This window comes from Ceratotherium simum, chromosome 35 (assembly GCF_057802395.1).
Source record: "Ceratotherium simum simum isolate JZ-2026a chromosome 35, ASM5780239v1, whole genome shotgun sequence".
Classification (NCBI taxonomy): Eukaryota; Metazoa; Chordata; class Mammalia; order Perissodactyla; family Rhinocerotidae; genus Ceratotherium; species Ceratotherium simum.
The window spans coordinates 25,264,589-25,290,161 of NC_141934.1; the positions used below are offsets into that span (position 1 = coordinate 25,264,589).

General features: G+C 51.3%; 3 protein-coding genes across 8 annotated transcripts in view; 1 reads left to right on the forward strand and 2 right to left on the reverse strand.

Annotated features, from left to right (window-relative positions):
• Positions 1–443, reverse strand: part of MPHOSPH9 (M-phase phosphoprotein 9) — a 62,573-nt gene extending 62,130 nt beyond the window's left edge. For 3 of the 6 annotated variants that reach the window (XM_087423398.1, XM_087423390.1, XM_087423387.1), the window contains exon 1: positions 308–443. The gene's annotated coding sequence lies outside the window, so the exon portion shown is untranslated. The remainder of the gene's footprint in view (positions 1–307) is intronic. The other 3 variants (XM_087423392.1, XM_087423395.1, XM_087423399.1) reach the window with 3 other exon arrangements.
• Positions 442–12,984, forward strand: MTRFR (mitochondrial translation release factor in rescue). The gene is given in 3 exon segments (XM_004430047.3): positions 442–766; positions 10,396–10,703; positions 12,357–12,984. Coding segments are annotated over 3 exon segments (690 nt in total). The 5' UTR covers positions 442–627; the 3' UTR covers positions 12,600–12,984.
• Positions 12,985–14,964: 1,980 nt separating this feature from the next.
• CDK2AP1 (cyclin dependent kinase 2 associated protein 1) lies at positions 14,965–25,238 on the reverse strand. The gene is made up of 4 exons (XM_087423402.1): positions 24,969–25,238; positions 20,328–20,425; positions 18,206–18,332; positions 14,965–15,782 (listed from the first exon to the last, which is right to left on the reverse strand). Exons 1-4 carry the CDS (start codon positions 25,021–25,023, stop codon positions 15,715–15,717), a joined length of 348 nt encoding a protein of 115 aa, XP_087279528.1. The 5' UTR covers positions 25,024–25,238; the 3' UTR covers positions 14,965–15,714.
• Positions 25,239–25,573: the final 335 nt, after the last annotated feature.

Consider the following 25,573-nt stretch of genomic DNA (forward strand, 5'->3'; position numbering starts at 1 on the left):
TGAGCGGAGGAAGCTCGTCAAAAAAAAAGAAAAGAAAAATCCCACAAGCCCCCCCGCCCCTCGGAAGAGGCGCTCTGCGATTGGGCCGCGCGGGTGTCACTCAAGGGCATCGCGTCTAGAAAAGGCGTACGGCCGCCGCCAAGCCCCCACACACCCGCGGGCTGTGGCAGGGTTTCGTCCTGTGGCCGTCGTCTCACCCCCGCCCTAGCCCATCGGCACCCTCGGGGCTCCGCTAAGACCATGTCTTCTAAATCTTGTCCCCTGTCCCCCGCGACTGGCAGCTCCCCGCAGACCGGTGGTCGCTTACCTGGCCGCCGCTCCCTCTGCCGATGTCAGGGTCAAGCCAGCGAGGCCTCTCGCGACCGTTAAAATCGAGGGAGCGTGCGCGCGCCCGGCGTCTTGCCTGCGATTGGCTGCTCAGAAGGGGGCGGAGACGGCCCGAGCTGCGGCGCGCGCGTCGACCTCCTCCTCCCTTTCCCGCAGCTCACGCTAGAGGGAGGTCCGAAGCCTGGGAAATAGGAGGCGGCGGGGCTGCTGTCAACTCCTCTCGTCTGATTGGCTCTCTGGGAACCTACAGCTGCCACGCGGGAAAGACGCTTCAGTTTCCCGCATGCGCAGTTGGTAAGAATGAGCCTCGGGCAGGTGAGGGAAGCCACGGCAGGAGTACGGCGCGTGCGCAGACCCGGCAGAGCGCTTGAGATCCAGCCCCTGCGGCGATTCCGGTTCCCCCCGAACACTGGGGGCCCGAAGCCAGTCCTGAGGCCAGGTAAGCATCTGCGAAGAAACCAGGCACCCACGCGGTTGCCCGCGACTGTCAGGGGCTCTGCAGAAAGGACTGGTACCCGGCTTGCGACCCTGAGTCGCGTAGCCAGTTGACCTGCGGCCCGGCTGGCGGTGGGGTGCAGCCAGCCCAGACACCTGAGCTAAATTCTCCCAGGACCTGGTTTAGCCCAGGCTGCTGGGGATCGGCCCTTGGGCTTTTCAGGGACGGGAGTGGGGGGAGGCGAGCCCACCGCCCTGGAGAAAACAGTTCCTCCGAGGCCCGCGGACAAGTGGAACGCGCCTCATTATGCTGTTCCGCAGAGCCTCATGGAGCTATGAGCACGCAGCAGGGGCTGTTTTAGGCTGGCACATAGTAGGTGTCACCATTGCTCTTGCCGGGCCTTTCGAAGGACCAGCGAGAACCCGCTACCCTCCCTGTGGGCCCCCAGCCCGGCTCATATGCCTTGTTCAGTCCACATTCTTCAGACTAGTTAACCTTCAAGGTACCTCCAGCTCTTAGATTTCCCTCCAAGTGTCCTGAGCCCACAGTAAAGGGACTTCGCAGGCCCTATTACTTAGATGTGCCTGAGAAGCCAGGACGAAGCCATTGCCCTTGGAATGACAAATCTGCCAGGATGCGTTCCATCTCTTCTGAGCCTCCTAAGATTACCTAACAATTATGTTTCAGCAGTAAAAAATCAACTTCTTTCCAAAACCCCATGGTGTATGGAAGATTTCAAGCTAAATAAATTGAAAGCCCCCCCCCATTGTGTTAATCCACCAGACAATACTATGCTCATGTAATACCTAACCAAAATCAAATCATTTTTGAGCACATGGCTCTGTTTTCAGTGACCATGTTTCAAGTCAACACACACAAAAAAACACTTTTATCACAAATTTTCAGATGGTCACACAATCTATTATTTGAGACACTGTAGAATCTTGCACTCACAGAAGAATTGAGAAGCATGAATTCCTGAGACAGCTCCAGGCAGAGAGAGAGGTATTTCCTTACAAGAATAATATTAACCCCAAAATCGAGTACTAGAGATTAGTTCTCTCCATGCGAGAGGCAGGAGATCATTGCTTTTGGCTACAAAATCAAATGGACTCTGTTCAGTTTTAGCGTGTTTACTTTTTTTTTTTAATCGGTATGATTTTAGGTAATTTTTTTAAAATCTATTAATATCTTAATAAGCCAACATGTTCAGGAGCTAGTATTCTAATTAACCAAGTTATCTTGTTAACCAACTGATGCAGTGAAATATTTTGGTAAGGTTGTTCACACCATATTTCTTAGGTTAGGCTTTTTGGTATAATTTAAAAAATTCAGAGTGGAAATTGCCTTTGACTAATTGGACTAGAGAGAAGCTTTATAAATAGCTAAAAAGGTAGCTTTTTAAAGTCCACAGAAATTATTTTTGAATATAGAAAACAAGTAGAAGGCTTTAGAAATTCAAGTATATATTAAGAATAATAACTTCATCTAATCTAAATCTCCCCTGCCCCATAGTGGAGATTTTGTACTACTTGAATGCAAGCCTATACCACTATTTTATGGCCTCATCTGATTTTATTATAACATCAAATTGCTCAAGTATTTCTCTTTTGCTTTGAAGGCTTCAAATTGACAGTTTTTGAGTGGAGATCTTGCACATTCATTGGAATAAGATCAGTCTATTCAGTAATAATGGCTGCTAATGGCTTGAAGCATTTTGTGTCTTAGCCAGGGTGTTACTTTGTGTCATTGATTTTTATATTCAAACAGTTTGTCATTTTGAGGGGCCAGTTCCCCACAGCAAAAAATGAAGAACTCTAAAACTTCAAATCTGTAGTTTAACTATTAAACATGGAAATGAGCAGGTGTACATATAAATATGAATTTTTTCATCTTTCTTGGCTTTCATCATTTTTCTTACTATATTAATGATTTATAAAGATCTCTATGTTTAAACCAGGACTTGCACCAATGAAGTTTTTTTTTTTTTTTTTAAGATTTTATTTATTTATTTTTTCCCCCCAAAGCCCCAGTAGATAGTTGTATGTCATAGCTGCACATCCTTCTAGTTGCTGTACGTGGGACGCGGCCTCAGCATGGCCGGAGAAGCGGTGCATCGGTGCGCGCCCAGGATCCGAACCCGGGCCGCCAGCAGCCGAGCGCACGCACTTAACCACTAAGCCATGGGGCCACCCCTGAAGGTGTTTTTTTATCTTTCAATTTGAACCTGCTGGGAAATCAAGCTGTATTCTTGGCATCATTATTATCTCTTTGGCACCTGATTTCATAGACCACAATTATGACCTCACCAAACAGCGTCTCTTTGCTAATTTCATGGCTTCCAAGTACTTCTTAAATTGGACCACAGCAAGTAAAATAATTTGCAGGTCACTGTTCTAGGTGCCTTTTCACCCTGAGCTCTAAAACAAAAGTCCATGAAATAATCAGTTTGCAGATTGGGTTTGTGAGGTAAGACCACAATTGACGTGTGTTCATCAGAGTTTCTTCAGCTTTGTAGTTTAGGGGTCCGGAGTGCTACTAAGTGCTTTACATTTGTGGTGACGTGTTCAATGTTTTTCTCACCCTACGTGGTATTACCTCCATTTTACAGATGAGGAAACGTGGCCAGAGTTGCACAGTGCATAAATCATGGAGTCGAGACACTGATGCAGGTCATGCTGACTACAAAGCAATATGGCCTTTCAGGGAGAAAAAAATGAGAGGAAGAGTCAGGAAGAGAAAGTTGAGGAAAATGAGCTAACGCTTTTTAAGGAGCTGGGGAAAGAACAGATTTAGAGATGTAATGAAAGGTAAAGAAACAGCTGTAGAAAGATTAGTTTAAAAAATGGAATTCCTAATGTGCTTCCAAGATAAGTCTTCCTAAAATAATCCACATGGTATGCATCTCTTCTTTATTGGTATCTAATACAATAATGTATTTGAAAGTGCTTTGAAAACATTTAAGCCCTAAACATACAAAGCATTATTAATGATAATAGAGGCTTTAAGACTTTTAGAAGAAAAGGTAGAGTGTTATTATTGCTGCTGTTTGTGTTTGTCTTATTTTAATAGTGTGGTTGATAAATTATAAAGTTCCTATTAGATGCTGTAAATAGAAGGAGATCACAGTGATGCGCACAAATAGGACAGGTGTAATTCTCTGTGGATTCAAAGTTTTTTGGTTAAAAAACTGAACGGGATGTTGGTGTTGTACGAATTGAAAGCTTTTTTCTTTACCTGCTTCATTAGTTGTCTCTTGAACGCTGAAGCATAACCCTATTAAATTTAGAGCAGACCCAGAGTCATCTCCTTTTCCTCTTGTCCCCCAAAATCAGGGATAACAGCTCTGCATCTCCTGCGCAATCCATTATGCTTTTCTTATTTGAGGAATAATTGTCTGCAAACACTTACTGTGGATGAGAGTTGCTTTGTCTTCAGTGTAAAACCCCGAGCCTAGGAAACGACAGGGTCTGTTTCAGGCCTCAGCCGCAGTTCCCAGTGGTTCCATTGGGGAGGTATTCCAGCCCTCACAGGATTTCAGGCACCTAGAACAGGAGGATGAGCTAGATGAGAAAGGTAGAGAAAGGCTGCTTTATTTTATTTTATTTTTATTTTTTGCTGAGGAAGATTTGCCTTGAGCTAACATCTGTTACCAATCTTCCTCTATTTTGTATGTGACTGGCTGTCACAGCATGGCCACTGATAGAAGAGTTGTATAGGTCTGCACCCAGAAACCGAACCCGGACTATTGAAGTGGAGCGTGCTGAACTTAACCACTAGGCCACCAGGGCTGGCCCAAAAGGCTACTTTATTTTAACTCCCATTCTGCAGGAAGCACCAAAACACACTTTTGAAACATGAATTATTATTAATCATTTCTCAGAAAATCATTCTCTTCTCACTTCGCTTCAGTGCCATCAGCTGGCCATTTTGTCTTTTAAAACTGCAACATCACACGTCAGTCTGTTCAAGCTCACTCTTGGGTCCTTCACCATTATTAGGTCATTGTTTAGAGACCTGTCATTTTACCTCCTTATTGGGGATGAGGAAACAAGACTGTGACTAAGCAAGTAATCAGCACTGCTGAATTCTGGTCTCAATCTTAAATACTAGAAATATAAGAAACAATAGCTTTTTTTTTTTTTTTTTTATAATTTTATTTATTTATTTTTCCCCCCAAGCCCCGGTAGATAGTTGTATGTCATAGTTGCACATCCTTCTAGTTGCTGTATGGGGGACGCGGCCTCAGCATGGCCGGAGAAGCAGTGCGTCAGTATGCGCCAGGGATCCAAACCCAGGCCGCCAGCAGCGGAGCACGCGCACTTAACCACTAAGCCACAGGGCCAGCCCGAAACAACAGCTTTTACAAGTGTGTGTCCTAGCAGCTGGAAGAACTTGCTGATTCCTGTGTCCTAGTGCAGTGCTTCTCAAACTTTGGGAATGTGCCTCTGAATCACCTGAGGATCTTACTAAAAGGCAGGTTCTCACTGAGGTGGTCTGGGGTGGGGCCTGAGATTCTTCCTCCCTAACAAGCTCCCAGGTGCTGCTGTTGCTGCTGCTCTGTGGACCACACTCTGAGTAGCTAAATTCTAGATCCAGTACGGTAGCCATCGCATGTGTGGCTAGACCAAACTGAGGTGCTGTAAGTGTGAATACACCCCTGATGTTGAGGACTTCATATAAAAAAAGAAATATCTCAATAATTTGTTATATTGATCACATGTTGAAATAATAATATTTGGGATATATTGGGTTAAATAAAATATATTAACCTTTATTTCATCGGTTTCTTTTTACTATTTTTAATGTGCCTACTAGAAAATTTAGAATTTCACATGTGGCTTGCACTGTATTTCTATTGGCCAACACTGTTCTAGAACATTCATGCAATAGAAGCAACATTTTTGGTGTTCTTTTTTCAGATCACCCAGTTTCTCAATCCACTTGTAACCATTTCACCTTCACTGTTAGCTCAAATCAATGGTCATTTAATTCTTTTCTCTAAAAGTTTTCCTTTCCCACCCGTTACTGTCCTCTAACCCTCTTCGTCTCCATCATTGCCATCATGATCCTGGGGCTCTCATCCAGCAGTTGCAGCATCCAAGAGCCAGGATTCAGGCAGCACCCTTGCTCAAAGCCCTTAGCCATGACACTGAAAGCGTGGTCCCTGGACCAGCAGCAACAGCCACACCTGGGAGCTGGTTAGACATGCAGAATCTCAGGCCCCACCCCAGACCTAATGACCCGGTATCCTATTCAGTGAGATCCCCAGGGGGAAGTTTGAGTGGTGAGAGCTTTAACAAGTATCTTTCCTAAAGCACCCCATTTTGGTTAATCTCCACATCTGTTGCTTTGGTTAGTTTTGATGACGTTTCTTGAAGGTTGATATACCATGAACGTTGCAGCTAAGAAAAACTAGTACTCTCCCTTTCTAAACAACAATACTTCAACAGTGTATTTGAGGCAAATGGCATCCAGAAGGTGGGTCCAGAGATTGAAATGCTATGGTTTCACGAAAATAGATTCAGATATCCTTTCTCTCTCCCAGACACAAAGGAAAGGTGTTACATCCTCTTTACCACTCTCCAGAGCACTGGAGCTGCTGGTGACACAAGCCCCACCTTGCTGCAGCTAGTTTAAGTCTGGGATTGTTTGCTCCAGTCACGGCCCCGTTCCAAAGCTGACATTGCTGTCCCTGCAGCTAGCTGTCTGTCTCGGTTTCGGTTGATTGTGGAAGCTGGAGGAGGGAACGTGTGCCGGCTGGATCCAGGTCAGGAAGAGGGGCACCTAACAGAATGCAGGTTCCATATTCTGATAACAAGCCCTCCAGGGATTTGGGGTTGTAGTAAAGTTTGAGAACCATTGCTCTATAGCATGTTATCCATTCCGGGCTGACATGTATCACATTTATGGACGTCTTAATTTCTCTTTTATGCTACAGGTTCCTTGGGCTCCCTGAGGCCCATGCCTGGCACATAGTAGATGTTGAAAGTATTCATTGAACAAATTAACATTCCCTCTTATAAAGGGCTCAGACCTGTTATCCCTAACTTGACCTAGTGGGAAGGGACTCCGACAATGAGAGAGGCCTTAACCTAAACTGCAGTCAGCTGTTTAGTGCAGAAGCCATCATCAAAGGAAAAGCAGAGCGGAGGGGAAGTCAGGGTGGAGAGCCAGCCCTGGATTGGCTCACACTCGCAGAAGGGAATCATCAGGGAAAGCTGTCAGGACTGCTGGTTTCCCCTTACAAGCACTTCTGGTTACCATTTTTCTTTTTCTCTTTTTTAATGTCACGATGAGCTCTAACTTGAGCTGCTTTTATTGTTCCCCAAAGACTCGGGGTTGCTCTCTGGGTATCACAAAAACTGAAATCCAATCCTCGTTCTTCTCTGGGCTTTGGGGAAGTGGAACCCTAGGTGTGTTTGTCATTTGGAGCAGTCATTGGAATAGAGCCAAAGCTCCAGGAGATACGAAGAGTATTTAGAATCGTCCAATGGGCTGTTGGAATGAGGTGTTCAACAAAGCAGCCAGTAACTGAGCACTGGGGACCTTCGTGAACTCCAGTGGGGTGGGAGACCTTCCAGTGTGTGTGTCTGCCCTGAACTAGGACAGAAAGGTAGAGATTTGAAACACAGAGGCTGGGAACAACACAGCGGTGAAAGCACTCTCCTCCCCGCCCTTTGTCTGGGAGTTTTGCCTTGTCTCAGACTTGCTTCCTTTCTTTGTCACTGCGCTGTGTCCCAGTGCTGTCCTGCCTGGTCATATGTACTCACTGGCGGAAGAGAAACCCCAAGAGAGGCACTGGGCTCCTGTTCCATAATGAATCTAATCCAGGGACTAGACGCTGTCTGATACACAAAGGAATTTTTTTCTGTGGATTGAAAGCAGAAATAAGGGAAAGGAAATTTGGGACATTGACTTCATCTCATTCACTTAATCATTTGTAGGGGAGTGGATTCTTTGTTGCAGAGATTTCTGAGAAAGTACCTGGGTTTATTGCTTATCTTTTGCTAAAGATACTTCTGAAATATTTCACACACAATAAACAAAACCAATTTTTAAAGTACCACTTTCATCGGCACACTGTGTTTCAGAATGTATTCCCTCACAGCCATGGAGCACTTTACCAACAACCCCTTAATCATCACCCACTGGGACTGAGAACATACTGATTGTCAGGCTTTTCACAAAGAAGGTATGAGTTCAGACCATAATGTCAGTCACAGAACTGAAAACCAGCATTGGTGTAAGGCTTGAAAAGTATATTTCATTATATTTATTTTCCATAGAAATAATAGAGATGAAGAAGACTGTATTAGGGCCGGCTCCGTGACTTAGCGGTTAAGTGCGCGCACTCTGATGCTGGCGGCCCGGGTTCGGATCCTGGGCACGCCCCAAGGCACCACTTCTCTGTCCAACGCGAGGCCGAGTCCCACGTACAGCAACTAGAAGGATGTGAACCTATGACATACAACTATCTACTGGGGCTTTGGGGGGAAAAAAATGAATAAATAAAATCTTTAAAAAAAAAAAAAAAGAAGACTGTATTATCATCCTAAAGATGACCAGTATCGGGCCGGCCCGGTGGCGTAGCGGTTAAGTGCGCGCGCTCCACTGCGGCGGCCCGGGGTTCGGATCCCAGGCGCGCACCAACGCACCGCTTGTCAGGCCATGCTGTGGCGGCGTCCCATATAAAGTGGAGGAAGATGGGCACGGATGTTAGCCCAGGGCCAGTCTTCCTCAGCAAAAAAGAGGAGGATTGGCAGATGTTAGCTTAGGGCTGATCTTCCTCACAAAAAATAAATAAATAAATAAGGATGACCAGTATCATCTCAGTATCGGCTGTACTGGTTACTAAGATTGGACACTTACACTTAAAATAACAGAAAATGCACATATTTACAAGGAAGCATGTGTCTGCATTAAGCTTCCTTGGTGCTTCTCTAAGTTATCAGTGTGGGCTCAGTAGATGTTAGCAGTCAAAATTGACAGTGGGTGACAGGTAAAATCTGAGAGCAAACCTGGGGAGATAATTTGGTGGATGGTAAGTGACTTGTGGCTTCAGAAGTTGTCATAGGCATAGTCCAGTTCCTGCCTGTGTTAGAGACCAGTTGCCATGAGCTGGAATTTTCAAGGTTTCAAATGGTAAAAGAAGCTCTGTAGAGCCTCACAGGAAGCCGCTGTTAAAAAGGGCAGTACATGTGTTTTTAGTGCATGCATCATCCTTGATCAGGAAGCATTAAGCAAGTGGCACATTCCTAGTTCCCACAGTCCACCTGGGTGACAGGGATTTTGCTAAAAACCAGTCTCATGCCTTCAAAGGTATCAACAAAAGCCCTTTTGGGAATACTTTTTCTCTGCTCTTTAAGCCTGTGCGGGGCCGGTCCCGTGGCTTAGCGGTTAAGTGCGCGCGCTCTGGTGCTGGCGGCCTGGGTTCGGATCCCGGGCGCGCACCAACACACCACTTCTCCGGCCGTGCTGAGGCCGCGTCCCACATACAGCAACTAGAAGGATGTGCAGCTATGACATACAACTATTTACTGGGGCCTTGGGGGAAAAAATAAATAAATAAATAAAATTTAAAAAAAAAAGCCTGTGCGGGATGGGTGGAGAGGGCTTATGTACCCATTTTCCAGATGAGAAAACTTGCCCAGGTTGTGACTTGCTCCTCTTTGCATGGGACGTATGTAGATCTCTGAAAAGAGCTAACACCTTTCAGATCCTTCTGCTTCCTCCCCTCGAAAAAAGCAGAGGCCTGTGGGATTCACCATATCCTCATAGCTATGATTCTACTATTCATTTGTCAACTAAGATGGTTCAGCCTTATGCTACGTCTTGAGTAGTTATTTAAATCTATCATCGTTAAAAACCACTTTGTTTTTTAATATCTTCTCTCTCTGACTAGACTATGAGCTTCACAAAGACAGACTTGAGCTCTTTTTCACCTCATATTGCTCGCTATACCTCACATGGTGTTTTGAGCCTAACAGGCACCTGAATAAAAATCAGTTGATTTGGGAATTCTAATGATGAGTACCAGTTGGATCATGTTATTGGCAGTGCATCTGAGGGAACAGATGTTCCTATTCAAATCCATGAAACCGGAAACATTAAAAAACAACAATCATGACATTGATTGATAGTGATATTTACTATGTCAGACTGTTTAAGCTCAGCTATAACATAGACTATTGCATACTGTCGTCTTTACATTTTGATTTCAAAGATTCTCAAATGTTTAAATAATGTCACTTGACTCAGATCCTAATTCTTGCTTGATGTACTATTTAATATTTCTTTATCAAATTACAGCCCTGTTCCTTTGAATTTCACACTCAAAACCTCTCCTTCCCAAGAAAACAGTACCTCTGGGTGCTTTGAAGATATTTCTTGTCTGTTATAAGAAAATATTTATCCGTTGGCAGGGCTTGTACTGCTAAGAACACAGTAGACCATGTGAGGCTGGAGAGAGGTGTGTATTGCTGAATAACCTGTCTTCACCGATTTCAAATACCCTATGTAATAGATGGGTGGTCATTGTTTGAACTGGGTTATAAAAGGTTAGAGCCCGCAGGATAATCTTGAAAAGCAAGTGCGTCTTCCTGAAAGGCTGTCTTTTTTGTCTAATTCAGGTCCTGAACCAGCACAGTCACTCTCCATGAGCACCTCAGGTTTGTTTCGCTTTCCTACTCTGTGGACCAGAATATGCGCCGTGTCGTGGGGACTCGGGCCTTGGGAGAAGTTGACGTTGCTGTCCGCAGGAAGAGCAGTCAGTCTGGTCCAGCTGGCCGGCAAGAAGGACCGCCCTGCTCTGCTGTCCCTGGACGAGCGTGAGCTAGAAGAGCAGTTTGTGAAAGGATGGGGTCCGGGCGGCCAGGCCACCAACAAGACAAGCAACTGCGTGGTGCTGAAGCACATCCCCTCGGGCGTGGTGGTCAAGGTAGAGGAAGAAGCCTGCGGGGAGAGGCCCTGAGTCCCAGTTTCAGAGGGCTCACATGGCCACGGCCGCGGGAGATTGCTCCTGAGTGATAACGGTGGCCGGCTGCAGCCTCCTCTCATTCTGGCCTGGGGGATGGAGGGCACTGCAGATCTCGTCCCCTGCCCTGAGCCATTCCTCCCTCAGGCGGAACCTCCTGCACAGCCTCAGAAACCTTCTTCCAGGATCTCTTGGAGCCAGGCTATTGCTGCCATCCTCGAATTTGGCAGGCAGCACGGTTCCTGTAAAGCCTCTCGGCTGCAGGGTGGCTGCAGAGGGCTCTGCAGCACTGCCGAGGGCCCGGACTGTCTGCTAGCCGGCTCAGCCCCTAGTGACCTGGCTGATCAGCCAGGATGGTCACATCCTCCGTGTCCCTCTGTCACCCCTTTGGTAAATGTCAACGACACCTACCCTTGTGAGGGTGAGGTTACGGAGGCAAACCATTTTCAGCCCACAGAAGAAAGATGCCATGCACAGCTGCCTGTAGTCTTCCTTCTTCATATAAAAAACCAGTCTCTGATCAGAATATCACCAGCTTTCAGCACTTGCTGAACCTCTAGGAAATGCTGAAGTGCTTTCTCCTGTGTCCTGGTTTGGTAGTGGCCCCACTGCCTCTCAGGGGAACTGCCAGTCCATTCTGTGTGGCCAGGGCCCTAAGGCAGCACTAGCCTTGAGGTACAGTAGAGAAGAGAGAGCACAGGCAGGTTTTTCATGTACCACTGATACTAATAGCAAATATCTCACGTAACTGTGTGGCCGGCACTGGTCTAAGCCACTTTTCATGCATTAATTCTTTTAGTCCTCACAGCCCACGCTCGTTATCTTCATCATGGTACAGATGTGGCATCTGAGGGACAGAGGGTAAATCACTTGCCCAAGGTCATACAGCTGCAGGGGTCAACCCAGACCAAACCCAAAGTCTGTTCTAACAGTTGTTCTTCACGGCCAAGTTTTTGAGCCAAGAGCATATCGATTAAAACCTCAATCACTTCTCTTTTCCTCCTTGAAAAAAAGTGTCATTCATGAGCAATAAATAAAATTCTGAAACCTGACATAATTTTTGTTTAACCTGTTTTATATAACTTACTCCAAAGTTTTAGTACTGTTCTTTCATCTTAATTTCACAGAATTTCTCTTTTATCAAATAGCTTTGCAAGGCACTTGATCATAACTAAGGTGTTACATAATGAGTATTATGATTGACAGTAATGAAGAGGCTCTTTTCCTCCTCCAGACAGAATTTTACATTTACACGTGGTGTGCACCAAGGGCTTGTTCCCTGGCCACAAGCGAGACATACTGGTTGATGTTTTCAAAATTATTTTGGGATTTTAAGTTATTTGAAGGCTATCGTTGCTTCTAAACAGAACAGCACTCCCAGTGATCAATCAGGGAAAGGCCAACAGTAAGCTGGGGTGTGGATGGGGCAGAGGCCGGGTAGACGCGGGAAAGGGTACGGCCTTCGTCCTGTCACTGACTCACTGGGATTCTTGACACGTGGCTTTGCCTCTCAGGCCTGTCCCCATCTATAAAGTGACTAGGTTGAATTCAATGTCTTCTGAGGTCCTGTCCAAAACAAACTGTGGTTTTCACAATATAAAATATGATCTCTTACAGTGCCATCAGACAAGATCAGTTAATCAGAACAGAAAGCTAGCTCGGAAAATCCTGCAAGAGAAAGTGGATGTTTTCTACAATGGTGAAAACAGCCTTGTGTGCAAAGGAAAACAAGAGGCCCAGAAGAAAAAGCAAGAAAGGAAAAAAAGAGCAAAGGAAACCCTGGAAAAAAAGAAACTTCTGAAAGATCTCTGGGAATCAAGTAGAAATGTGCACTGAGAAAGAACTGCAGATTCTGACTAAAACACTGCCAGACGCTTTCAAGGAATAATGGTGGTGAGTTCCATCACCAGCGTTATTATAGAGCTGTCTTTGAAAGAAAGATTTTTGACAGACTTAAGACATCCAATTGTTTTAAATGGTGGTCAAACTGTCGTGAATAGAGATGCGCAGTTCAGGAATAAAACTATAACGCAGCACAAGGAAGCCACCACTTACAAGGGAGGAGGAAGGGGTGTCCTTGGGATGTGGCACTTGGAGGGGCCTCCGGGGTGGCTGACAGTACTCTTTCTTGACCTGGGCGGTAGTTAGCAGGATGTTGCCTTATTTTTTTTAAGCTATACATTTGTGTGATTGTATTTTGCTTTATTATCAAAGGTTAGAAATAAAAATTTTTTTTTAAAAAGTAGTCATGTGTCCCTTCACAATGGGGATACATTCTGAGGAACGCGTCTTTGGGCGATTTCGTCGTTGTGTGAACATCAGAGTGTTCTTAGACAAACCTAGATGGTACAGCCTACTGCACACCTAGGCTATGTGGTACTAATCTTATGAAACCACTGTTGTCTGTCATTGACTGAAATGTCTTACATGGCACAGGACTGTATTAATATTAATAAGGTCTATTTTTGTGGAGAACTGTAGAATTGAGTCAAACATTAATAGCATTTAGTGCGACCTTGTCATCTGCTAGGAGGTCGTTGCTCATTGATAACTTAGATGTCAGTTAGCTTAATGTCAGGTGAAGAGAATAAAAGAAAAACCAAGATGGCAAAAGATTTACAAGTTAGTAAGTTACTTGCCCATTTACCCCATTAGCTTAATAGACTGTTACCAGGTAACCTCCCTGATGTGGAAATACACACGTCACTCCGTGTATGTTGATTTACTAGTGGATTTATGAAAGATGAGGTTCCAGAAACTGCATTTGTTTGCAAATGTGCTCAATACCATCACTCATGCTGGATTTGACCTTACAATTGTTTGGGGTGTTTTAGGCATGGTTAATGGCTTGTTAGAACACATCATGCATAAAACGAGCGGGGGAAATATGATGAGGCGAGAAGGCCACTGTCAGACACAGGGCCCGCCTCACTTCTGCAGTCAAGACTGGTCCATTCAGCAGGCCCAGACTGGATGCCCAAAGCACCGGTCCAAATAAATTTACCATTAAGGCAGCCAGTTAAGGCTCTTCTCACCTTGACATGACCTGGTTTGGAAGCTTAAGTGTGTTCTATGTGAGGCTCTCTCGACCTCTGGCTATAGTGTGTAGACCCCTTCCCCGTTCCAACCTCCACTTGGAAGGTAGTCAAGTAAAGTAGATGGAATGGTATACAGAAACCAGGAAGAGGGGGAAGGGAAACTGGGAGCTGCAGACAGGAGGGACAGAGGCTTCAACGTCCGTCGCCTTTCTTGTACCCTTTTGAATTTCCTGTCATGTGCGGGAAGGAGATGCAGGCGAGCCCACTCCCTGGAACCCATTCCTACAGCCTTTACACTTACCACGGCTGGGACCTTGCCTCACGCCTCCCTTGTCCGAGTCTACCCCCAACCAAGGCGAAGCCTCCTTACATGGGGAGCAGTGCCTAAGGCTGAGATTAAAACTTCCCTCAGAATCTCTTTGGAAGGCACTGTGGAGACCACCACAGACTCACAGCACATCCAACACACCCACCCCAGTGTTTTCTCAGCACCAGAGCCGGTAATTCTTCCTGTGAGCACCAGATGAACTCAAGCTAGCTGGAGTTTAGTGGCCACATTGTATGAAAGTAGATTCCTGCAGCACCCAGGAAATGCTCACAGGATAAGCACCTACAAACCTAGAGGGTCCTAATTGCGGGGGTGGCGGTGGGGGGGGCAAAGTCAGCAACACTGCTTCCACTGTCTTGTTTTCTTTCCTGGCACGCACTTACGTGTGCTGCAGTTAAAACGCATCCGTGACGCAACTTCACTGTATCCCCACCTCCTGACTTAAGCAAACACATCTTTCCCCAGCGTATGGTGCCAATGACATCATCACACAAAAGGGCCAGTGGGAAAATACCCTTTGACAGGCTCTCCCAGCTCTCACTAAGGAGCTGTTTTTTAAAATACCACTTAGGAGGGGCCGGCCCCGTGGCTTAGTGGTTGGGTGCGCACGCTCCGCTACTGGCCGCCCGGGTTCGGATCCTGGGCGTGCACCGACACACCACTTCTCCGGCCATGCTGAGGTGGCATCCTACATACAGCAACTAGAAGGATGTGCAACTATGACATACAACTATCTGCTGGGGCTTTGGGGAGAAAAAGGAGGAGGACTGGCAATAGATGTTAGCTCACGGCTGATCTTCCTCGGGAAAAAAAAAAAAATACCACTTAGGAATTCAAGGAACCCACATCCTAATACAAATTGTTAATGAAAATAAGCTTTATTACATCAAGTAATAAATACATACAAAGATGCAAACAGTTCTAGTCATTTTCTTCCAGATATTTGGATCCACTTACAGGAAAGGCAGAACTGAAATCTACAGACAGTCTTAGTAGGGAAATGTTCAGGGTCCTTGTTAGGTTGGGTAGATGCTCTTTCTTCTGTATTTATAACTTGTGCATCTTTTAAATTGACTTCAAAGCACTAATAGTCATGCAAATGCTTAAGCAAAAAAGAAGTTACATTAAGCAGAATCGACACTGTATGGCAAACGGGGACCGTCCAGCTACTAAGAAAAGCGTGCTGTCAGTATGCACTAAAAACAAATCCCTTAGAGTTGTATGAGCTTGTGGAAAGGAACAGAGAACAATCTGGCTAACATAAATGTACTCAAGAGAAGACGAAAGCGAGACAGTGGTATCTTGGAGGCCAACAAGAGTTTGCTGTAAGATAGGTAACTTACGTGCATCTTTTGAACCAATGCTTAAAAAAAAAAAAAAAAAAAACCTAGGTAGTTCCTAACTAAAATGTAAATCCTAGTCAACTGCAAAATCTTTTCTCAATCTTAAAGACCGTAGGTTCAGAGCCTGGTGAACCCTGGGAGGGGTTCGAGGAAGAGAAACCAAACTGTTACCATTTTGAAAACAAGAGTTTCATCTGAACAGGGGAGACGAACTGTAACTTCTTGTCTTGGAAGAAGATGGAAAACCTTCCACTCTAACAAGGTGGCTAGGATCTGGCATTCCGTTCCGTTTCAGCCAAGCACTCCCGAACCAGTCCTCTCGCGTGGATGATGCCTGGAAGGGAAGCAAGGGCTGGGAATCATCGGGCAGAAGCCATTGCAGAAGAGGAAGGGGGCCCTTTCACAACGAGCGTAAAAGCCTCACATTGGCAGGCACTTGGGACCTGCAGCCCAATGCCCCAGGTATGCAAGCGGTTTGCAAAGGCTCTAATGTCCCATCCCACCCCTCAAAGCCCCTCCCTCCCAGCCAACACTGCTCTTCATGCCTCCCTAAAAATGTCCTCCTGCACTCAAGGTGACAGCCAGCAAGCTCTCTCTCCATGACACGCTGTTAGATGACGGGAGTGAATGTGTTTGCACCCAATTCTTCAAGCCTGACCCATTTTGGAGACCCCACGCCTTCAAATCATTACTGTTTTCTGGCCTCTTCATATTCTCAACTCCAGAAAGGGCTTGACGAATGTCAGGCGGCCTGCAAGTGGTGGGGTGCAGGACGACTCCTGCTCGTTTGCGTTCAACTTTTAGTCCACCATGGCATCCTACTCCCGGGTCTCTGAGCCACCTTCTGCCCTACTGCTCTCCCCCATCTGTTATCTCTATGGTTTGGGGGTTATCTTTTGGTTTTGTTTTTTTTTGCTTTTACTGAACTTCTTGAAATATTGATCTCATTGTAATAGACGCCAAGAGTCTATTCCTAGTAAGAGCTGACTCCCAGATGGCATTGGGAATGACGTCCCCAAGTCACCTAGGCGTCCACACCTCACACATCTCACCTCTCAGAGCTTCAGAAGACTTTTTTCATAAAGGGCCAGATAGCAGTATTTTAGGCCTTGTGGGCCACACAGTCTCTGTCACAACTACTCAGTTCTGCCATTGAATCATGAAAGCAGCCATAGACATTACATAAGCAACGGGTGTGGCCATATTCCAACAAATCTTTTATGGACACTGAAGTTTGAATTTCATGTAATTTTCACATGTCCCCAAATCATATTTTTTCACCACTAAAAACTGTAAAAACCATTCCTGGCTCATCAGCTGTAGTTTGCCGACCTATCCACAATGTGCCCGATGCCCTCATGCCCCTGTGACCCCTTTTCACCCTGCTATGACGTAAACTTGGCTAGCCCGGGCTCGGCTATTGGTCAGGGTGACTGGGGGACCAGCTGCTCGCCCAGGATATGCCCCGGAGCAGTCACTAGGTTATGTCCACGTGTTGACTTCAACCACCGGCTTGTTTGGGTGGCTGCAGACCACCTTTTAGACTCTGGGGTCCAGCATCTTCCCAGGGATTTCCATTTGGGTAACCAGTCTCCAGTTGCCAGGACTCTTGCTTTGTCTGACTCTAGCTGTGCTGACAGCACAGCAATGCCCCCGACCCACTAGGTTGGATTGGGGATGAGCTCCATGTCTCCCCCACGCCCTCTTTGGTTCCAGACTCTAACTGCCAGTCCCTCCCCACGCCTGGGCCTGTTCTCACCCAACCCTGCCTCGCAGGCAGTCTCTTCACAAAGGCTTCATAAACACTAGGGAAGCCCACTGCTTTCCATGGGAGCCTGTCCCAGCCAGCTGGCCTATCGCTGTGGAGTCACGGCCTCGACAGCAGGCCCCCTGATGCCCCAGATTTATAGCCAAAGAATGTTCTTCTCTTGTTTTTCTCCAAAGTTGCTTCTCTAACCTTCTGAAGAATCCCTAAATCCCTCCTGCAATTAGATTCGCACACAGGCCACTGCTGCTCTGAACTGCCACCTTCTAAAATAGAACTCCTTTCTTCCCTCCACTGCCCTTCCCTCACTTCATGAGGTAGCAGCCTATTTCCCTTCCCTCTGAAGTCAGCTGGTCGGTCACATCTGCACGTGAGTCACTTCTTCTCTGTGGCATCCTCCTCCCGCCCTCCCTCCCTCCCTCTTCAACCATGAAAGAACTTCAAAGGGTTCCCTCTCCCTCCCCAGATTAGGACAGACCCACTCGCCCACTCGGAGGGCGACGCAGGACCCCGTGACCCCGTGTCCCTGGCCTCACCCGGAGGAGGGAGCCTGCTGTATTTGGTCTCCACGGCTCCCTGGGACCAGTGTCGGTCAGCAGGAGCCGGGCAGACAAGAGACAGAGCCGCGGGATCCGGCTACCGAGTCCTTGTAAAGCCGTGGACCCCAGGAAGCGCGCAGGGCGAGGAAAGCGCACTGGCTGGGGCTGCCCTTCTCAGAAGCCCCACCTGAAGACAACTGGCCGCTAGGCCCCTTCCCATCAGATCCCAAGGACAGCCTGCATCCCACAGACCCGCTCACCCCTGCCTGACGCCTCCACATCCCATAGTAATTCTGTGACAAAACAGGAGCCCCTGTGGCGTAGGGGACTCTGCCCTCCCCCGCCCTCCAACGTTTTCCCCAGAAAATCTTTCAAAACAGTTAAAGGGCCAGTGCTTTGGGGTCACCCAGCAGTGAGGCGGCCCCTGTCAGGGAGTCGGGGCCCCCGACGTACCTCGTTTTAGTCTCTCCATGGCGCTCTTGCTCCCTGCGTAGGTGGGTCTGATCTCTTTCCCCAACTCTTCAATGATGGCCAGCAGCTCAGCATATTTGCTTTGGGGCACCTGGCTATTCCCTGTTCCCTAGAATCAGAAAGAAAAGGGTTCAGATGAACTGAACCCTAACCTGACCCCAACACCACGGTCAGGACCCCACCACGTGCCAGCCACAGCGAGGGCAGGGGTGGGGAGAGGCCCGAGCCCGGGGCAGGTGGTGGAGGGACGGCAGTCTGGCCCAGACTCCAGAGCTGCTGCCTCTGCTGGGGCCAGGCACGTCCCCTCTGAGGGACCCCTACCGACCAGCAGGGCAGCCCTCTCTGCTGTCCTCGCACACTCAAGGAAACCACCCCAGTCCCACAAAGCTCCTTCATCATCTCAAATTAAAAAACAGACTGGCTCGTCTCGACAAGGAAGGGTTCACTGAGAATTTCCTGAGACACGGATGGATGGATGAGCAAGGACATCCCAGGGGCTGAGGGTCCAGAGCAAGTGGACGTGATGGAGGCCACACCTGGGGTCAGCAGGACTACAAATATCGCCAAAGACCATCGGACGGAGCCCAGAATGTGCTTATTTATATTTTATTTTTTTTGGTGAGGAAGATCAGCCCTGAGCTAACATCTGTTGCCAATCCTCCTCTTTTTGCTGAGGAAGATTGGCCCTGGGCTAACATCTGCACCCATCTTCCTCTACTTTATATGTGGGAAGCCACCACAGCATGGCTCGATAAGCAGTGTATAGGTCCGTGCCTGGGATCCAAACCTGTGAACCCCAGGCCGCCAAAGCAAAGCATGTGAACTTAACCACTACACCACCGGGCAGGCCCCCCAGAATGTGTTTAAATTCACCCATCCTCCCCCAGGGGTAGGGCCCACCCCACAGAAACCCTTTTTCTCCAGACCCCCACCAACAGCCCCAAGCAGGCACCCAGATCAAGGAGGCTGGGTTCCCAGTGGCCTGTGGGCCAAGGCCACCTGCTCGGGCCTCTCTTCCTCCTCCTCCTCCTCCTCCAGCTACATCAGGGCGGCCGTTTCCCTCCAGAGGCCCTCGCCTGCTCCTCCCTCCTTCTCCGCCGCCTCTGTGTCTTGGCCCCCTGGTCCGTCCTCCTCTCCTTGGCCAGCTCCTCAGCATCCTCCCAGCGCCTCCTCTTGGCCTCCCGGTCCTGCCTCCTCTCCAGGCTGCGCCTCCCCCTGTCCTCCCACCGCCGCCGCCGCTTCTTCAGGCGGTCCCACTCCCGGGCCCGCTCCTGCCTCTCCTCCCAGGACAGAACGGCCTGGCGGGGCATGGCCAGGGAGCCACCACCTCACCCTGAGCGACAGCCCCATGGTGACCTCAGAACGTGGCCGAGTTCCAGCCACGGGAGAGAATCTTGTGGCTGATGCATGGCACCCAGGGCTGCGCCGGGCCAGGTCCCTCCCCATGGCAGCAGTTCCCTGGCCGGTGCCGGCCGTGGCTGAAGCTATGGCTTACTCCACTGACGTGCCTACCAACCCAGGGAAGCTGGTACGAGTGTTAACCCCACTTGACTGTAGGAAACTGAGTCTCAGTGAGGTTGCCAAGTGGGGGTCACAGTCTCGTAAGTGGTGGCACCAAGTGTAAACCCAAGTGGCCTCACTCAGGGACCACCAGCTCTCCATGAAACGCATCTGGACTCCATGAGGAGACAGGCCCCAACCTCCTCTTTTCTGGGGCCAGACTTTGTGGGGACTGATGGGAATGGGGTCCCCCCTCCTCTGTCAAGCCCAGATCTAGAGTCAAAGTCAGGGTCTACCTTCCCAGGAATCAGGCACGAGGAGACCCACCAGGGATACACATCAGGTGGTGGCCTCAACAGGAACTGTGGCTCTCAGGGCTTTAGGCCTTCCCTGGGCTCTCCCACCCCTCCCATCTCTCATGTCCACCTCTCTGTTCTGATGCCAAGGCCTTGGGTTGAGGAGGCCCACATGACTGCTCCACTCTGTCATTTCTACTCCTCATCTCTTCCACCCACTCCCCTCCCCAGACGATGGGGAGCGTGTCCCCTCAGTGCCCAGGCCACCCCAGAGCCCCTCCCACCATGCATCAGCCCTGCTGCCATACCTGGGTGTAGCCTAGAGATGGTGGCCCATAGTCACTCAACAGCTGGCGGTACTGTGAGGATGTTGCCATACTAGTGGAGGGCGGGTGGACGCTCCCAGCTATGGGGAAGGAGAGAAGAGTCAGGAATCACAATCAGGTAGCCTTGGCTAGTGGTACCCAAAGTGAGGACTCTGGGTCCTGCAACAGTCCCTCTGCCCAGGACCCATGCCATCAACAGTGGTCTTTTCACAGGATAGAGAACCGCTCCTGTCCTCTAGTTTGGTCATGGCTGACACTCAGCCTAGATGATTGATAATAAAACGTAGCTAACAGGCCACTGCTCTTCACACCCACCACCACAGCAGACATCGCTAATCAATCACAGAACTCCTTCCCATCCATGCAGTCAGGATTGGTACCAAGGATGAAATTTGCTGCTATTCTCAGCCTAATCCTTGCTAGTACCCTTTCCCTGGGTTCTGCTCCCCAGAGGTTAATAACCTAGAGTCACATCGCTGTCACAAGAGCCCACCTGCTACTGAGGCTGGTCCACACTGGGGCTAGGAGGTCCTGTGTGCCCAAATGTCTGCTGGATTATATGGTGAGGAAAACAGGGGGAGGGTTTGGAAGATCTGAGACCCAACCCTGGCTGGAGACAGTGCACTGGACTCAAAGTCAGGAATCTGGGGTATATCACAGCCTCCCTGTGTGTCCTCAGACAAGCCCCTCAACCTCTCTGAGCCCACTGCCTCCTCCTCAAAGAGGGGACAGGACTCTTGACAGTCTGATTCTATGCCTGGATGGCTCGCACCCCAAAAGAGGAGGGGTAAGGCCCCGCTTACGGACTGCAACACTCAGAGACTGTCCCTCAGCAGTGAGGGACTATGTGGGGCCAGGGCCCGGCTCAGAATGGAATCTCCTGGATGGGGATGGGAAGGTCCTCAGCAGGGAATTTTCTGGCTCCAGCTCAGTAGCTGGAAGCACGCAGACCCATAATGGCGCCCGGGTGGCCATTAGCGGGTAAAGGATGTCCTGCAGAATTACAAACAGCAGTAACCATGGAGAATTTACCTAGCCCTCCTCGGCAGCTGCCCGCCTGCCTCCACGCCCGGCCGAGGAGTAGCTCCCCCTCTGCCTGCCTCCCCCAGAGCCAAACGGTCTCTCTCGCACGCACACAGCAGGCTGTGCAGACTTGGCCCTGGGGATGGACAGCTGGTGCCAAGATGGCCAAAGCGACCAGCTGCCCATCTGGTGTGGGCAAGGGGAGGGGCAGGGGAGGAAGGAAGTTCAGGAGCTCAAGCAGATGGAGCTGGAAGGGGCCCTAGAGGGCCCTGGAGCCCCTCCCTGTAGAGAAACACAGACCAGTGAGGGTAGGCGTTGCCCCAGGCCACACAGCACAGGAGAGGCCAACACCCCAACGCCCGCCCCTCTGTCTGGGAGCTGGGGACAGCTTGGTACCCAAGACGTCTTCCTCCGTCACAGCCCTGCCCTGGATCTCCCCACAGGGGCCTAGGTTTATGCTCAAGCACGGGACACCCAGTCAGGAAACACAGAATTCTGCCACCTCTAGGCTGGGAACTGGGCACATCACTGTGCTGCCCGGAGCCTCAGCTGCCATCCGCCTGCGCTGCTGGAACGTGCTGCTCAGGACAGGGACACACTGTGAGCATGTCTGCGACCTCCGTCCAAGGCAGCCGCGGGTGCACAGGGGCCAGAGCAGAGGGATGGGGCAGGGTGGGTGTCCCCCCACGCTCCCCTCCACATCAGCCAAACCCCAATTTCCTGAACATTCTGATGTGGGCAGTGAGCGTGGTCTGGGTCGCTCAGGCTTCGCAGCCCCAGACCTGGGTTCCAATCCTGACCACAGCAAGTTATTGCACCCCTTTGGGAGGCCAGGATGCTAAATGGAGACTGGGGGGGTGGGGGCATGTATCACTGCACTGCACTTCACTGTGTCTGGAAGATTCCACTCCCTGGCAGGAGGTGAGTCCTCCTCCTCTGGTTGCTCTCTTTACTGAGTTCCCGCCTCCCTGACCCGTCTCCTCTCCTATGGGCACGGGCCTGGACTAGGGGCTGGTCTGGCTGAGCCTGACACACCTGGCTGTGAGACCTTAGACAAGGCCCTTCCCTCTCTGGGCCTCAGTTTCTCCATCTGTTTGAGGCAACGTTCCCAGCAGAATGCCCAAAGGCTCCAGATCCTGCTCTTACATGGTGCTGGGGTTAGGTCTTGGGGGGCTAAGGGAGAGGGTCGAGGAATGAGAAATCGCCTGGTTTGGGGTGGGGGAGGAGCTGGGCAACAGCTCAGGCACCTGGGTGACGTGGTGGGAGACCCCGGTTCTGTGCCAGTGCCCATCCATTACTCTGTGTTGAGAGGGGGGTGTCTGTGGTCCTGGAGAGAGTTGGCAGAAGGGCCCCGAGTTCCACTCATGCCCACTCCTTCCTGCAGGCACAGGGAGGGCCAGCGGGTCGGGCTGCAGGAGGCCAGGGAGAAAGCCAGACTGGGTGTGAGCATGGCCTTCTTGGAGCATCGCAGACAATGCGTGCAGTGTGCGGGGACCAGGGAGGGCCTGGAGCCGAGGGAGGGATTGGCAGAGGCCAGCAGCTCCTGGGGCCAGGCGCAGCTCCCCGCCCCCACGCCAGACAAAGAGCGGCCTGGGCCTGGGGAGCTGGCGGCCTTCCCGCCACTTGGGGCGCCTGGGGGGGCGCTCTCCGGCAGGGAGGCGGGGGCTTTGTCTAACTCAGCCACTGCCACCGCCGGCCAGGCCGCGGCTTGGCAACCCGTGAGCAGGAGGCAGGGCTGGAAGGCGTGAGGGATGATGACAAGGAAGCCAGAGGAGCGGCTGCGGAGAGTCCATCTTGGATGCAAATGGCAGGGGGAGATCAGGGCTTCCTAAAGGGGTCCACGGGGAGGGGGCAAGACCCCCCCAAAAAAACACCAGAGATCTGGGGACCTCAGCACTGCTCCTGGAATTCACCACAGGAGAAAGAAGAAAACCTGTGTACAGGTGCTAGCCAGACCAGAACAGGGCTTCAGGGGTTCTGAGTGGGTGCCCCTGTCACTCTGTGACCCCAATCCCCAAAGGTCCCAGTTTAGGGCCCTTGCCCCAACTATACCAGGGCAGGCCTGCGAGTTCCCCTCTGTCCAGGCAGGCAGCCAGACCTCCACCCCTCCCACCTCAGAGACAGATGCAGGAGGCATCGAGAATCCTACCTGGCCACAAAGCCTGTCTTGGTGAGGTCTGCAGACCCCAGAGGAGGTGGGGACAGCAGAGAAAACAGTGGCTGTTTGCTCTTGGGGTTCAGAGCCCACATCTGACCAATTCAACTATCCCCCCATCCGCACCCTGAATCTTAACCCTTCCAATCCCCAAATCTGTGTCCAAGAAGTTAAAAAATATATATATGTGTGTGTGTGTGTGTATCTATATACACACACACACACACACATATACATATGGTTTTCTGGGTCCCTCTTCAGATTTTTGGAGTTACGGAGTCAACGTTTGGAGACAAGGCCCCAAACTTGCGGCCAACTGCCAACGTGGCATTTCTGACCAACAAGGCCAATCCCCTCCCCAAGGCCTCTGCCCCCCCACCCCCAACGCGCCTCACTTTTTTGCAAGTCTGTTTCCAACCAAGTGTCTAAAGGAGAAGGACCCTGGTGAGCAGACAAAGCCGGTTACCCCTGAACTCCACGATTTTACCTCCCCGTCCCCATGTCTCCCTCGGTCCCTGGGGCAAGCCCCTGGGCACAGCCTGAAGCTGCCGAGCAACTTTTGAAGGAGTTTCCGGAGACCGCCCCGCTCCAGCCCCGAGGGGAGAGGATGGCCCCCCGGCTTCTGCAGGAGGGGGCCTTCTAGGTCCAGACTGGGGGCTCCGCGATGCGGGGCCCGGGCTGAAGTGCAGCCCCCATTCACCTCCCGCAGGCACTCAGAAGCCCCCGGTCTTCTCCAACTTCTTTCACTCCGCGCACGCCTGCGGGGTCCTCCCTTGTGCCCTGTTCTGGGAGTCCCGCTCCCGCGCGCCAGGCCGAGCCCCACGGACGAGCCAGTGCCCTGCACCGCCGGTGACCCCAGCCACCCCGCGCCCTCAGGAACCGCTGCACCTGGCACGCCGCCGCCCCCCAGCCCTGCCTACGCGTGCCCTGGTCCTGCACACGTGCACCCCTGCAGCCGGCCCCCCGCCGGGCCTGTCCCCCGCGCCCCAAGGGCAGCCCGAGCCCCGAGCCCCGCGCCCCGTGCCCTGCTCCCGGCGCGGCCCGGCTGCTCCCCACTCCCGCCGGCAGGGGCCCTCGCCGAGCCGCCCAAAAGCCGGAGGAAAAAGGAGCAGAGAAAAGCCTCCCCCGCCCTCGCCCGCCGCGCTCCCCGCGAGCCCTCGGCCGCCGGCGTGGGGGGGACGGCGGGGGCCGCCCGCGCCCCGAGCCCCGGCCCTGGCCCCGGCCCGCCGCGGCGCGGGGCGCACCCGCGAACTTTGGCGGCGCGGGCGCCGGAATCATGGCGGCGGCGGCGGCGGCGGCCGCGCTGCCCCGGGCCGGGACCCGGTGCCCGCCGCCCCCAGCCGCCGCGGGCCCCCGGGAGCCGGGGCCGGGGCCAGGCGCGCGGGCCCCCAACTTGGCGGCACTTGGGGCGCGGCGCGCGCGGCCCGCGGGGCGCACCCACTCACCGGCGTTGAGGGAGGCGGCGGGCATGTGCGCGGTCAAGTTCGGTTTGTAAGACATCCCCCCGAGCGGCGGGGCGCGCCGGGGCGCAGCGGGGCCAGGCCCGCGAGGGCGGCGGCGGCGGCGAGGCCGGGCGGCGGCGAGGCGGCCCCGGCGTCCGTGCGCCCGTCCGTGCGCCCGCCGAGCTCCCGCGCACTTTTTGTTGTTGACGGCTCGGGCCGCACCGGCAAATATGGCCGTCCCTCACCCTGACACCCGCTGCAGTATATCACCCATACATCGGGCGGGCGGGCGGCCGGAGGGGCGGCCGCAAACTTTGAGCGGAGCCAGCGGGGCCGGCCCGGGCCGGGAGGGGGCGGCCCGGCGCGCCGCGGCCCGGCGTCAGGGGGTGGCTCCGCCCGCGGCCGCGCCCCGCGCCTCCGGGCGCGCTCGGCGCCCGCAACTTGGCAAAGTTTGGGGGGCTGGGGTCCCGGCGGCGCCCGAGGCCCGCGTGGGTCCCTTGCTTCCTCCTCGCTTTCAGCGCCGGGAGATTTGCTATTTTACCGCTTAATTTTTTTTTTTTAATAGCTCGGTAGGATTGCAGAATTACTTTTTTTCCCCTTGATTGTGG

What these genes read in the sequence shown, in the direction of transcription:
- CDK2AP1 (XM_087423402.1), bottom strand. Translation starts at nt 25,023, where the DNA reads ATGTCTTACAAACCGAACTTGACCGCGCACATGCCCGCCGCCTCCCTC. An exon ending in CGCCGCCTCCCTCAACGCCG is followed by an intron (nt 20,426 to 24,968) that starts GTGAGTGGGTGC and finishes CCTTCCCCATAG; the next exon opens with CTGGGAGCGTCCACCCGCCC. An exon ending in CATCTCTAGGCTACACCCAG is followed by an intron (nt 18,333 to 20,327) that starts GTATGGCAGCAG and finishes TTCTGATTCTAG; the next exon opens with GGAACAGGGAATAGCCAGGT.